This window comes from the organism of the source record quoted next (genome assembly GCF_019968955.1).
Source record: "MAG: Porospora cf. gigantea A chromosome Unknown PgA_NODE_32_length_63425_cov_348.357, whole genome shotgun sequence".
Taxonomy (NCBI): Eukaryota; Apicomplexa; class Conoidasida; order Eugregarinorida; family Porosporidae; genus Porospora; species Porospora cf. gigantea A.
The window spans coordinates 51,772-63,297 of NW_027151620.1; the positions used below are offsets into that span (position 1 = coordinate 51,772).

General features: G+C 55.2%; 12 protein-coding genes across 15 annotated transcripts; 7 read left to right on the forward strand and 5 right to left on the reverse strand.

Moving 5' to 3' along the window:
* Positions 1-578: 578 nt before the first annotated feature.
* KVP18_003312 (uncharacterized protein) lies at positions 579-2,135 on the reverse strand (the record flags this gene model as incomplete). Its single annotated transcript, XM_067954947.1, has 1 exon — positions 579-2,135. One exon carries the CDS (start codon positions 2,133-2,135, stop codon positions 579-581), a length of 1,557 nt encoding a protein of 518 aa, XP_067809736.1.
* A 282-nt stretch (positions 2,136-2,417) lies between these two features.
* Positions 2,418-3,191, forward strand: KVP18_003309 (uncharacterized protein; the record flags this gene model as incomplete). Its single annotated transcript, XM_067954944.1, has 1 exon — positions 2,418-3,191. The coding sequence occupies one exon, from the start codon at positions 2,418-2,420 to the stop codon at positions 3,189-3,191; it is 774 nt and encodes a 257-aa protein (XP_067809733.1).
* Positions 3,192-3,253: 62 nt separating this feature from the next.
* KVP18_003292 (uncharacterized protein) lies at positions 3,254-3,982 on the forward strand (the record flags this gene model as incomplete). Its single annotated transcript, XM_067954921.1, has 1 exon — positions 3,254-3,982. One exon carries the CDS (start codon positions 3,254-3,256, stop codon positions 3,980-3,982), a length of 729 nt encoding a protein of 242 aa, XP_067809710.1.
* A 33-nt stretch (positions 3,983-4,015) lies between these two features.
* Positions 4,016-5,014, reverse strand: KVP18_003308 (uncharacterized protein; the record flags this gene model as incomplete). The annotated part of the gene is made up of 1 exon (XM_067954943.1): positions 4,016-5,014. One exon carries the CDS (start codon positions 5,012-5,014, stop codon positions 4,016-4,018), a length of 999 nt encoding a protein of 332 aa, XP_067809732.1.
* A 62-nt stretch (positions 5,015-5,076) lies between these two features.
* On the reverse strand, positions 5,077-5,940 carry KVP18_003307 (uncharacterized protein; the record flags this gene model as incomplete). The annotated part of the gene is made up of 1 exon (XM_067954942.1): positions 5,077-5,940. One exon carries the CDS (start codon positions 5,938-5,940, stop codon positions 5,077-5,079), a length of 864 nt encoding a protein of 287 aa, XP_067809731.1.
* Positions 5,941-6,808: 868 nt separating this feature from the next.
* On the reverse strand, positions 6,809-7,507 carry KVP18_003278 (uncharacterized protein; the record flags this gene model as incomplete). The annotated part of the gene is made up of 1 exon (XM_067954893.1): positions 6,809-7,507. The coding sequence occupies one exon, from the start codon at positions 7,505-7,507 to the stop codon at positions 6,809-6,811; it is 699 nt and encodes a 232-aa protein (XP_067809684.1).
* Positions 7,508-7,539: 32 nt separating this feature from the next.
* Positions 7,540-7,887, forward strand: KVP18_003310 (uncharacterized protein; the record flags this gene model as incomplete). Its single annotated transcript, XM_067954945.1, has 1 exon — positions 7,540-7,887. The coding sequence occupies one exon, from the start codon at positions 7,540-7,542 to the stop codon at positions 7,885-7,887; it is 348 nt and encodes a 115-aa protein (XP_067809734.1).
* A 110-nt stretch (positions 7,888-7,997) lies between these two features.
* On the forward strand, positions 7,998-8,927 carry KVP18_003287 (uncharacterized protein; the record flags this gene model as incomplete). Of its 2 annotated transcripts, none has more annotated exons than XM_067954915.1 (1): positions 7,998-8,927. In XM_067954915.1, the coding sequence occupies one exon, from the start codon at positions 7,998-8,000 to the stop codon at positions 8,925-8,927; it is 930 nt and encodes a 309-aa protein (XP_067809704.1). The 2 variants fall into 2 exon arrangements, with proteins under 2 accessions (XP_067809704.1, XP_067809703.1); XM_067954914.1 differs by having other exon boundaries at positions 8,187-8,927.
* A 58-nt stretch (positions 8,928-8,985) lies between these two features.
* On the forward strand, positions 8,986-9,330 carry KVP18_003298 (uncharacterized protein; the record flags this gene model as incomplete). Its single annotated transcript, XM_067954930.1, has 1 exon — positions 8,986-9,330. One exon carries the CDS (start codon positions 8,986-8,988, stop codon positions 9,328-9,330), a length of 345 nt encoding a protein of 114 aa, XP_067809719.1.
* A 609-nt stretch (positions 9,331-9,939) lies between these two features.
* KVP18_003280 (uncharacterized protein) lies at positions 9,940-10,440 on the forward strand (the record flags this gene model as incomplete). 2 transcript variants are annotated; one of them, XM_067954897.1, is made up of 1 exon in its annotated part: positions 9,940-10,440. In XM_067954897.1, the coding sequence occupies one exon, from the start codon at positions 9,940-9,942 to the stop codon at positions 10,438-10,440; it is 501 nt and encodes a 166-aa protein (XP_067809688.1). The 2 variants fall into 2 exon arrangements, with proteins under 2 accessions (XP_067809688.1, XP_067809687.1); XM_067954896.1 differs by having other exon boundaries at positions 9,946-10,440.
* Positions 10,441-10,462: 22 nt separating this feature from the next.
* KVP18_003293 (uncharacterized protein) lies at positions 10,463-10,960 on the forward strand (the record flags this gene model as incomplete). Of its 2 annotated transcripts, none has more annotated exons than XM_067954922.1 (1): positions 10,463-10,960. In XM_067954922.1, one exon carries the CDS (start codon positions 10,463-10,465, stop codon positions 10,958-10,960), a length of 498 nt encoding a protein of 165 aa, XP_067809711.1. The 2 variants fall into 2 exon arrangements, with proteins under 2 accessions (XP_067809711.1, XP_067809712.1); XM_067954923.1 differs by having other exon boundaries at positions 10,490-10,960.
* A 14-nt stretch (positions 10,961-10,974) lies between these two features.
* On the reverse strand, positions 10,975-11,313 carry KVP18_003299 (uncharacterized protein; the record flags this gene model as incomplete). The annotated part of the gene is made up of 1 exon (XM_067954931.1): positions 10,975-11,313. The coding sequence occupies one exon, from the start codon at positions 11,311-11,313 to the stop codon at positions 10,975-10,977; it is 339 nt and encodes a 112-aa protein (XP_067809720.1).
* Positions 11,314-11,526: the final 213 nt, after the last annotated feature.

Consider the following 11,526-nt stretch of genomic DNA (forward strand, 5'->3'; position numbering starts at 1 on the left):
GGCAATGGGAGTATCATAGACGAGGGTTGGTCTCTCAGGGATGGCAATGGGAGTATCCCAGACGACGGGTCTAGTTTTCGTCTTGGTGGAGTCTGTATCAGCCTTAGGGGTGGCAATGCGAGAATCCAACGTGGCGACTGCAGACGTCGCAATCGAGATATCAGGCAAAGTTGCAGCAGTAGATATAGTTTTAACTGTGTGTGCAACCGAGGGAACCTCGGTCGTCTCGTTCTGGAACGTGGGGACTACGCGAAACGGCTGCGTCCAATCAAGCGGGTAGCCCACGAACAGAGTCGAAGCGGTTGTCACCAAGTCCCCGTCCCGTTCAAAGGGGAACCTCCCAGTACTGTCGAAGATGTCCTCGGCGGATCTGTATCAGTTGCCCAGCAATAACCCACCCCAAACGAGAAAGAGCAAGAATCGATATTAAAAGCATTAAAATTGCGTTTTCAGCAGTTTCTGAAAACATTTAAAATGCTTTTAGCAAAATTTGTGATATTTATTCACATCTTTGTTGTCAGCTTTTAGGGGTTCACATCATTAATCGAATATTCAAAATTCAGTCGCATAAAGTCGCATCATTTAACCCAAGTCGAACATTTCTCGGGGTCGCAGGCATCATGATGTGCACCGCAAAACTTTGTGGTAAAGAAGCAGTCAATGGCGCAGGTGTCGAAGGCAGCCGTCTGATAGGTCGCCCTCGAGGAGGTCCACGCGTTTTGACGGCTGGCGGAAGCGATATGATCGGCTGTGATGTCCACCCTACCTGGGAGGCTGACGTAGGAGTCGATATTACCGTTTCCCAGCCCAGTTCGCATTGCGCCTGAAATCTCAGTGCAAGATCTCTGGGATTGGCAGATGAAACTGGCAGCCATGGACGGCACAACGTTGACAGACCTCATGTTGATGTCGCGTGCTAGGCCTCCAGTGAACGCCCCGTCACCGACGCGAGGGCTGTTAATGATGACAAGGTCCACCCGAACGCCGGTCAGACCTGCTGCTCGGAACGCGTCGGCCAGTCGCCTGGCCACCACAGCAGCGGAAGGGCCTCCCCAAAGCCCCTTTCCCGCAATGATCACGCGCGGCACCACCGCAGCGTCGACGATTCCGAAGTCGAAGTCCTTGAACTGCTCCACCAGAAGGGTGTTTAGGTCCGGCGAGAGGCTGTTGGAGACCGCGGCACCACCCGTGTGGGCGCTGCCTTCCACAGTCTCCAGCAGCTTCCACGATAGCTGCGTGGAGTCACGCAGGTAGCCTTCGAAATTATTCTGCGCGTCCGGAAAGACGACGAGGAAGTTGGTGTCGTCCTTCTTGAAGACCGACGTCAAGTGCAGTGGGCTTTGGTGAGAGGGATGCTCGTAGAAGTAGTTGCGAACAGTCTTCCAACCGGACATCGCGTCCTCAAGGAAGGAACTGTACACGCCAGGGGCACAGTGATACTCCCAGTCTCTGTAGTGCATTACCTTATCGATAGCCGCGTTGAGCCAGTAGTACGTGCGGCCTTCAGATACCGCAATGTCATCCGGAATTACTGCCGGAGTACCAGCAAAGTAGGACATGTCGTAAAGCTCCAGGTCGAACGGGGACACCCCCGCTGTGCTGGGCGCCGCACATAGCTCCTCCACCACCAGACCGAAGTTGCCATCAGGCCCCGGATGGGAGCTGCAGTAGGCAGTAGGCACCCTGTGCTCCAAACAGCCCGCAGCTTCCACCAGCCCCTTAGTCTTCGAACAGTTGGCCTTGTCCACTTCAGACGCAGAGCAGTCGCAGATCCCCTTGGTAAAGGACCACTCTCTACCGCCCTTCTGGTTGAATAAGGCATTCCTAACTGCACAATCGGAATAGTCCGACTCGGAGGACGAGCGCCGGTGCTTAATCTGGAGCGCCAGCGTTTTCTCGTTCGTTTTCTCCAACTCGGCGTAGTTCTTTAGGCCCATTAGCGACTGCATGCCCGTGAATGCTCTGTACACGGGGTTAGACTCCATGGAGAGGGGCGCATTCACGCCGCATCCAGCAATGAAGGGTGCCACAGGCTGCTCTACGATGAGGTTCGTCAACACGTTGCGTACTCCATCGTCGGTCTTATAAGGCAGTCTGGCAGCAGTCGCTGCGGCGGCTAGCAGAAAGAGGTGCATTGCTAAAATTTAGGCAGTTTCAGCAGGCGGCATACCCCACCACATTCAGCACAGGAATATGAGTCATCGTTGTCACTGTGGTTGTCTGGAGGACTTGGTACCAGCCGTGCACTGGAAGACAATAATATCCCCACTGAAGTACCCAGGTGGGCCAGCGGTGCGTAACTTTAGGCAATCGTAGGATCATATATCTACATTTGGCTCACAACGACTAAGCATTTGGGCTCCTAACAGCTGGCGCAGAGCATCAACGTACATCAGATTCATGGCTTATTTGCCATTATGACACTCGAGGACCTAGGGGTCTTCCCCGATCTCCACAGCACGTTTCTCCTTTACGACGAGCTTTACTTTGAGGGGGCGCTTAAGGGCGTCGAGGTGCGGTGGTCTCAGCGGATGACCCTGTGCGCCGGAGTATGTGTTTACGAATCTGGCGGCTATTGCAGCGTACGGTTGTCCGAGCCGCTTCTGAAATTCCGTTCGCCTAAGGAGGTGCGAGAAACCTTACTGCACGAGATGATCCACGCTTTCTTGTTCGTGCGCAAGGGCAAAACGGATAGGACCGCGCATGGACCCGAGTTCCTGAAGCACATGCACAGAATCAACGCGGAGACAGGTCTGAACCTGTCTGTCTACCACGCGTTCCACGAAGAGGTGGACTACAATAGGAAGCATATCTGGAGATGCAACGGACCGTGTCGAGAGCGGGGTCCTAGATTCGGATGGCTGAAACGAGCAGTAAACAGGTCCCCAGGGCCGCATGATCCGTGGTGGCAGGGCCACAAGCAGTCTTGTGGCGGAGAGTATGTCAAGGTCGCCGAGCCTGAAAGGCCTCAAAGCGCCTCTAATGCGAGGCCCGTGAAAGTCGACTGGTCTGTAAAACCCACAGGTGCTCCGAAAGTTAAGCCTAGCATCCGAAAGAGCCCCACACAGGGGACCACTCTTGACGCGTTCATCCGGAGGGACCAGCGACGACCGCGTATACCAGAGCACGTTCTGCTGAGGTACGAACGTTTAGGGAAAACTGCTGAAGCTTCGATTGTGAATGAACAATGAAAGTCAACGGTCAAGAGCTGTCCGTGTGCACTCACGGCTACTGCGTACGGGGAGGTGCACTGATGGCCGACACGCTAACTCCAGCTCAACTGGACGAGTTGTGGACATACAGCCCAGACCAGTGGCACCCAGATGCCCAGGTCGCTTTGCATCACCTGATATTTCCGAGTCGCTTCACTGAGGACGGTGAGGAAGAGCCGCTGGCCTTCACTGGTCTGGCCTGGTGCAGCATGGATGGGTACTACGGCGGGTGCTACGGTTTCCAGCACTGGGTGCCATTCTACGCCTTTATTCCGCTGTGCAACGTACATGGCGACGCGGCCGGCGACGCGGTTCGCCTTGTGCAGGCATCGGGCGACATTGACTTTACGGATGGCGGGTGGAGCTTTGTTTGGAACGAGACGGCTTGGAGATTTGTGAGGTCCATTGCAGATGACGAGGGGCCAATCAATTTCTTTCTAGGCCCCGCGGACCGAAAGAATCAGCGGGCTCTGCTGATGGTCTGGTCGACTGCGGAGAGAATCTGGCTCGGTCTGCTGCACGAGGACTACAACCGAGAGCACGCTGCGGGTCGCGTCGCACAGGCCGTTGAGCGGTTCCGCCTCGCCTTGCGGGAGGGAGACGCCGAGGAGGCGGAGGACTACCAGTGGTTCTTTTGGGAGCCGACGAAGTACTCCAGCGATGTGGCTGAACTTTACTACATGGGTCTCGGCTCTGGTGAGAGCTACCTCGAAGAGCACGTGGACGAGAGCGAAGAAGATTACGCCTCAGAGGGTTTGGGATACAATTGAGGACACAACTGAGAAGTTGAACGTGCGAGGGACCTAGTAGTAGTTGCACGGGTCCAGATTCTGGGTAGGGCGCCTGAGGCGTAGTTCGATTTCGGGACCGCGCAGCAGCAGCGTGCTCGTTTTAACTTCGACGCAGTTGATGCCAGGGCCTTTAGACGCGATCAGCTGTTCCACGCGTCTAAAATCTGGTGGGGCCTGGCGTCTCGAAGTAGTGAACGGTGACACTCGTATAATGTGGCTCCGAGGCGTCGTGGTGTCGACGAGAGCCAGGTCGGCCGACATAGCGTTATCGACCACTACGTGAAGGGAAAACTCCCCGTCAACGACTTGTTGTAGGATGAATATAGGAGGCGAGGCAACACATTGCTCCGGCAACGGCCACGGAGTCCTGGCAGGTCCTACGGCGACTGCAGTCAACTCCCACATCCCCTCGAAACTCGTGTTAAACTCCGGCACATTCCGGTGGACGTCTTCTGGTAATGTGGGCGTGGCACTGATGGTCACCGTAGCGCTTCCTGCGACATGTAGGCAGGGCACAAGCTGTTCACCTTCCAGCACTTTCACTTTAAATGCAGTGCCTAAACATCTGCCATTGATGAAGAACGCGACAGTCGCCTCAGGGCCCTCTCGCGTTACAAGGACGCCAACCACGTCACTCGGCTTTGGAGTGGGTCCGTAGTGAGCGAGTAGTTGTTGGGAGCCGTTCGAGAGGTTGCCGTTGTAGAACATCCCCTTGGTGAGCCCCCCAAATTCGTGAGGTTCCACCACACCAATGTCCACGAGTCCCTCGCTGCGATCGATGGTGGCCTCGAAGTAGAGGTCAGTTGGAGGGATCTCGGTCACCACACGTGCGTTCACAGGGACTCCCAGCTTCCCTGCGCGCAAGTTGACGGTCGGTCCGTCTGCGGCGACGACAGAGTCGCAGGACTGGTCTCCAGCCCAATGCAGCTCTACGTTAGCGAGCGGATTCGCCTTGCATAGCAGCGCCGGAGCGAGAAGCTGCCTACATCGTGAGTCGAACCCAACGCGCATCTCGGGGGATAAAACACGAATGTGACAATAGTTCGATACACGAAGAGTATAAGCTCAGGCGGTCAGCTGAGCATCTTTTGGAACCCCTGTACGATTTTTGAGACCGCCTGCTCGGACTCGCGCTTTCGGGGGAGCTCCAGATCGGACTCCCTCTTTTTGGGGAACACGAGATCGTCAGAATCGTGCTGCCGCCGCCGCTTGTTGGCCTGCATGGCCTCAATCACCCGCGAGCACTCGGACACGAACACACCAGTGCTTTCTCGCGCGTGGGGATCGGCAGAACGGCGGTTTTCGTCCGTCCGGTGACTCATCGCTGAAATCCTGCGACTGCGACGGACATTGGCAAATCGACCATCGTCGCGAATGATTTCCGTGGCCGGCTGAGGCGAGGGGCTAGGTAAGTCGAGTACGGTAGGCTCAGTGCGCACCTGTCTCGGAGACGACTTTTCTGACTGGTCTTGCGGAGACATACCTCGAGAATCCAACACACTCTCGGTGACCATTACGTTCTTAACGTTGAGACAACCGAACGAATGTGCTACTCTTGGAGCACGCGGCGAGTTTTCGACTCTAACCGTTCCGATTGTACACCTTCTTTGTGGCATTATCTCCTCGCCCTCTTCTGACCTAGGGGAATTGAAGTGGGAGGGTACGGCCATGCCTCGGATCTCGAAGTCCTCACGCAACCAGTCGTCAGCCTCTGCACGAACCACAGTGCATCTTAGGCGGGATGAGTCCAGAGGCTCAGAGGACACGACTGCTTTCCCGTGGTCTGTGAGCACGGACCGAAACGTTGAAGGCAGCTGGCCGCAGAGCGGATAGTCCTCAAAGTCCAGCGGCTCGCAGTCAAAGTAGTAATGCTGTCGGTCTGCGCTGACTTTCAGTTTGACTGGCTCCGGTTTCACGGACCCGAAAATATTCCCCATTGAAATGACAAATAAGAATTGGATGGGGACGCAGCGAATCCAGGCGAATCCTTTCACAGTTAATCACGATTTCTATGTTGGATCTTGGTCTCTCCAAGAAGGAAATCGACGAAGCCGTCAACCTTGAGAAGCTCTACAGCCTAGCGGCAAAGACAAAGAGTTGTCAAACGTGCGGCAGTTCCGTGAGCCCCGTAACTGGTGAATACTCAGCCTGTGACACACGTGGATACTGGCGCCTGCCTGCTTGTCTGTCGCCGGTGTGGTGCTGGCCGCGGAAAGAAGGTAAGACCTGCTGGCGATGACCTCCAACGCTTCACAGATAGGCGAAGATCGCATTAAAGCTAAGGATATCGCAGCACTCGAAAAGAAGCTGGGCCGACGCAGAGAACCAGAGTCCTCGGATTCGGAGGAGTCAAGTACTACCCACTCCGAGACACCGAAGATGAAGAAAAAGAAATTGTCAGCGAATAGTAGATATTCAAAGATATCTACTTCTATTTTCCTCTACTCCATCCCAACAAAAGCCATTAACATTTCTCAGAAAGTCACGAACCAGCATGGTGGATCCTTTTGATACGTCCCCACGTCAAATACCCGGAATGGCTGGCCTGAGACCACCTGCACCTCCCTCCCAGTGGCCCCAAGTGCATCCGGGGCCCTGGCCGCAGTGGCACCCTCAGCAGCCTATGCCGTACCCGAGCTATGGGCAACAATTCCCCACGTTCGGCAGCCCATTTCAGCTGTACCGGCCGCCTCGAGCTGTCATCAGAGCACCACCCGTCAGACCGCGTCCAGGCCCCTCTTTGAACCCTTTCGCACCGGCGACAAGAAATTTTACACCACATCAAAACAACACTCCTTGGTGGCATTAAATTCGGTTTCGCTTCGCTGGTTGAGCCCAGTCTACGTTGATGATGAGATTCTCGAATCCGAACCGCTGGAACTTCACGATCGCCGCTGCCCCATGAGACCTCATTCTATAGGTAACAAAGGCGAAGCCCTTGGATTGTCCGTAGTCATTCTTGGGAATAAACACCTTCTGAACAGGACCCACGGTGGACATCAACTGATGCAACTGCCCCTCCTCCACGTGTTCAGCCAGATTGGTTACGCGCACCGTGCTTTCCTCCCGATCAGCGAACCCACGATCTCCAACTGTGATCTGCTTCGCGGACGAGGGCTTGTCTCCTTGGGTCAGGTCAGAGGGCTTCAGATCTTCCTTCTCCAGCAGAGAAAACAGCGACTCGAGCTTGTCGACCTTTTTCCCGAACAGTGAAACGGGCTCCTGTGTTTGGACTGTGAAACTAGAGAGCTCAGAGTCTAAGAGGCTGGCGGCGGCCACTTTTTCTCGTAATATCTCCACCTCATTAGGCGCCAGGGCCGGTCGACACTTCTCCTCGGCAGAGGCGAAGTCACGCTCCTCCACACCGAACCCAGGCAGCTCTCGCCGCCGTATCACTGCAGCGGCGACTTGTGTCGACCGCACTCTCCGCTCAAAGACCTCCTCGACTTTGAGTCTTAGTCCGTCGACGACTTCAATCCGCGTTCTGATCTCTGGGGCAGCCATCGGTGAAATGCGAGAATTTTGGGCACACCTGCATGTATTGCCCTACTCACTTGCTCCATGCGCGGCTTACCCCGACTCTGACGTCCCAAATTCAAGTCGAGGACGATGTCACGTGCCTCTTGGACTTGGCGGTGAGTAGAGGCGGATTGCCTCGGTCAGACCTCAGGTTCGATTCCTCCTTGTACGATAGGAGTGATGTCGCCTCGGTCGAGGAGTCGGGCCCCATTCAACAGGTGCTACCGAAGGCCCTTCATGCCCGATTCCTCCGGAAGGCGTTGGTGCAGCCGTTGCCGACGACGAGGTTCGGATTCGCGACGAGCAGGTCGTGGATGGTGTATCACGCCCTGCACGGACTGAAACTGTTGGAGGGGGAAACGTGAGTGGCCGACAGTCATGCGAAACTATTATCACTGCCTCCAGGGCACTGCGGCGAGTCGACGTCTCGGGGATCCGCTCCTACCTCTTATCCACACACCACCCCTCAGGCGGCATGTCTGCGTCACCACCCTTTCCGCCGCATGTGGCATCCCAGGTAGGATCCCGAATAGCACCGCCTAATCAACTCTTCCAGTACCCAAACGTGATGAGCTGTCTCATCTTGCAGGCGCCTGAATGCCTCGACCGCCAAGGCATCCTGTCGTTCCTTTCTTCAGTAAAGAACCCCTGCGGCTCTTTTCGGATGCAGCCCGAAGGAGAAACCGATATGCGTGGCGCGTACAGCGCGGTGGCTGCCGCGAAGGTTTCTGGCGTGCTCACGAACGAGCTCAAGAGAGGCCTGCCGGAATACATATCCAGCTGTCAGGGTTTCGATGGCGGAGTGGGTGGAGTACCAGGCGCAGAGAGCCATGCTGGCTACGCTTACTGCGCCCTGGCGACGCTGAAGTTATTGGATGTCCAACCACAGACCTGCTTCCACATTGACAGGCTTCTTAGCTGGCTGCGAAGTTTGCAGGCAGGCATCGAAGGCGGGTTCAAGGGCCGTCCGAATAAACTCGTAGACTCCTGCTACTCATTTTGGGTGGGAGCCTCCTTCGCTCTCGTTCGCGAGGCCACTGGCGCGGACCACTGTTTGTTTGACGCCAAGGCATTGGAAAACTATGTGTTGTTTGCCTGTCAGCCAGCTGTTAACGACACGCGCCAAGACTCCTTTGAGCTCACTCCAGGCTTTCGAGATAAACCCAGCAAGAAGCCGGACGTCTACCATACCGCTTACGCGCTCAGCGGACTGGCGGTGGCCCAGCAAGAAAGCTACACTGGGAGACATCTGGGCTTGGCACCTGTGGATCCGAGCTTGAATGTTACCAGAGAGAGCTTGTCACAGTGGAGTCATGCCGTAACCAGTTTTTGCGCCGCCAAAGGTCTCTCTCTGATTGACGAAGAGACGGCCGGCTTCGATGTCAAGACTGCGTGGCTGGTGTGAAACTAGCATAAGCCACCCCACCCCACCCGTGCAACACAGCTTTCGTTTATACCCAATAATGTGGTCCACCTTCAGCCACGTCTTCCTCCCTTTTGGAGTGGTGCTGTCACTTCTCCTAGTTACCAACATTAGCTTCGTCGAGAGAGCTGCAGCGTATGTCAGTCGCCTAAAATTCAAGACCGGCAACGTGAGCTTTTCGCTGCCGTTCATCATCTTCGTCATCAGTGTGGTCGCGTTTGTCGTGGAGTCGAAGCACTTGCATCGTAGGGTGATGGGGCCCTCCGTGACAGGCCTCGCGTCCTCTGCCCTGGAAAAGACAACGCACAACAGTTTCAAAGCAAGTCTATTTCGGCACCAGCGTAACTGGTGGATCTCGGCTTTCACCATGTATGTCTGGCTGTAAGCAAAGCGGTTGAGCACACACAGAATTGTATGGCGACTCAGCCATATGAGAGTGAAGTCTAAGCGTGTCGTGGTCGACAAGACTGAGTAATCTGTCCCGCACTGTGAGCAACTAATCTCTTATGCCGCTCGTCCGATCATCAAACGTGCGAGCAGCGCCTCACAAAACGAACAGAACAGACATCCCAACATATATCGTCTCGAGCGCGGAAATCGTCGCGTCTTGTACGCTAGGGGCTTGTAGCATGCCAAGGTTGTCAGCATGATGATGAGCGTGCCGTACCACCTGACATCAATTGTGTGACGAGTGAACAATTTTGGAAGTCTGGCGCCAATGACAAATATCACCAGAGTACATGTGCTCAGGTACCCCTTCATAAAGTCATCGGATGACAGGTCCCGGGACAGCAGCTGACGTCCCGAAAGGGCTGGCGCTGGCAGTCTGAGCAGAGCAGGCAGAGCACATGTTACTTCGAGGCCAATCTGAGCCTTGGCCGCATCAGGAACGGGTGCGGGAGCCTTAGGGTCCGCTGCACACAGCAGTAGGATGCCAAGTTTGACGGGTTGCTTTGACAGAAGCTTGCATTGTAATCTCATATATATACGCGATATGAGAATGCAACCTGTCCCCTGTGTGAGGCACCTCGCAGCCATCCTGTTGAACGTGACCAAGCCCAGTTCCATGCCGGAGATGCAGTCCGTTTGCTGTGCGCCTTTTAGGAGTGTCAATCGGTTGGGTTCTCTGGAAGGTGCGGGTCCTTTCGTTGCGTCCCCAATGCCGAAGTTGGAGGTTCGGGAGCCTCCAGTTTGGCGGAATCTGATCTGCCTCTGCGACGTTTCCTTCTACGCGGCCGTCCTGCTTTGGCTGGCCGTTGTCCTATTTTGCTGCCCAGCCGTCAACTTCAGGTTTCTGTACTGCCGTGAGCTGATGATATTCATGATGGCCTGGTTACAGTCCTGTTACGGCCAGAAGTTGTTTCTCGTTGCAAAGCGGCTCAACTGCGCTGTTGCGTACTCCGCAGCAGTGGGTCTGTTCATGGGACAGGTTGCTGAGATAGGATTCCGTCAGATCTACGCTATTTGTCAAGGATCCATTCTTTATGGAACTTAATTTGCACCCAAAAATACGCCTTATGATTTTGGAGCGCCGTGTCTGCCATATGAGGAACCTCACTGCCATCCTGTTGTTGAATGTCACCAGGTGTCCTGTGGGGGAAATGAAGTTGACCAAGCAGGCACGATCACTCAAGTTGCCCGTAGACATCGACACTCGGAAACCGTTGGGGTGGCCATCTCCACCGCGGCCGTCACCACTCCAAGAACGTCTCTTGGTCAGTGATAAGCATACTGTTGCCTTCTACTGCGGAGTGCTGCTTTGGGGAGGGATATTGAAGGCCTTCCACTGGTACCGGTTTCAGTACGACTATGGCGTTGTTTTTCACCGCACGTGTCTTCTCCACGTCGCAGCCGCTCTATACGCTCTGGGCAACCCCGCCATGTTCCGCGCTGCGGACCGACATGGTTTGACGCTACTGTACACTGCCGTAATCGGCCTCCTGGTCGGACAGGGAATCGAGATGTGTTTGCATGTGTGGCTGCACCCTCTTCTATCTATGCTAGGCACGGACTGATTAGTCTTTACGTTTCACAGCTCCTGATGTCTGCACGTCGCTTTGCGCGTCTTCTTGACCTCCAATACGTACTCTAGGTGCATGCCCATGGCGCTGGTGGATACCACTTTACGATCCCCCGCTGACATTCCCACCAATGCTGCATTCACGCCTGGCACGCTGTGGAATCCAACCTGGACAATGTTCTCTGCCCACATCATCTCCTCAGTTATCTCTTCCTCGATGGAGGCAGCTAGTCGGGCGGCGTCCAGCACCACCGCTGGCACCTTCGCTCGTAGTCGGATGCTGGCTACGTCGCACGTCTGTAGTGGACGTGCCATAACGAAACCACATATGAAGCACAAACACAGCATTCGAATTACGTGATGGGCTCTCCCATTTCTATTGTCTGATGGACTCTCCCAACTATCTCTCAACCCGTCACCAGTTCCTGACACACATCAAGCTCACTTCTGCTGCTGAACAAGGGAAGTGGAGCAGTATCCGCAGTGCATTCTGTTGGCGTGCTTGGCCATGAAGTATCCGTGACCGCATGTGGGAGACGGACACTCAACCCTCAAGCGAGA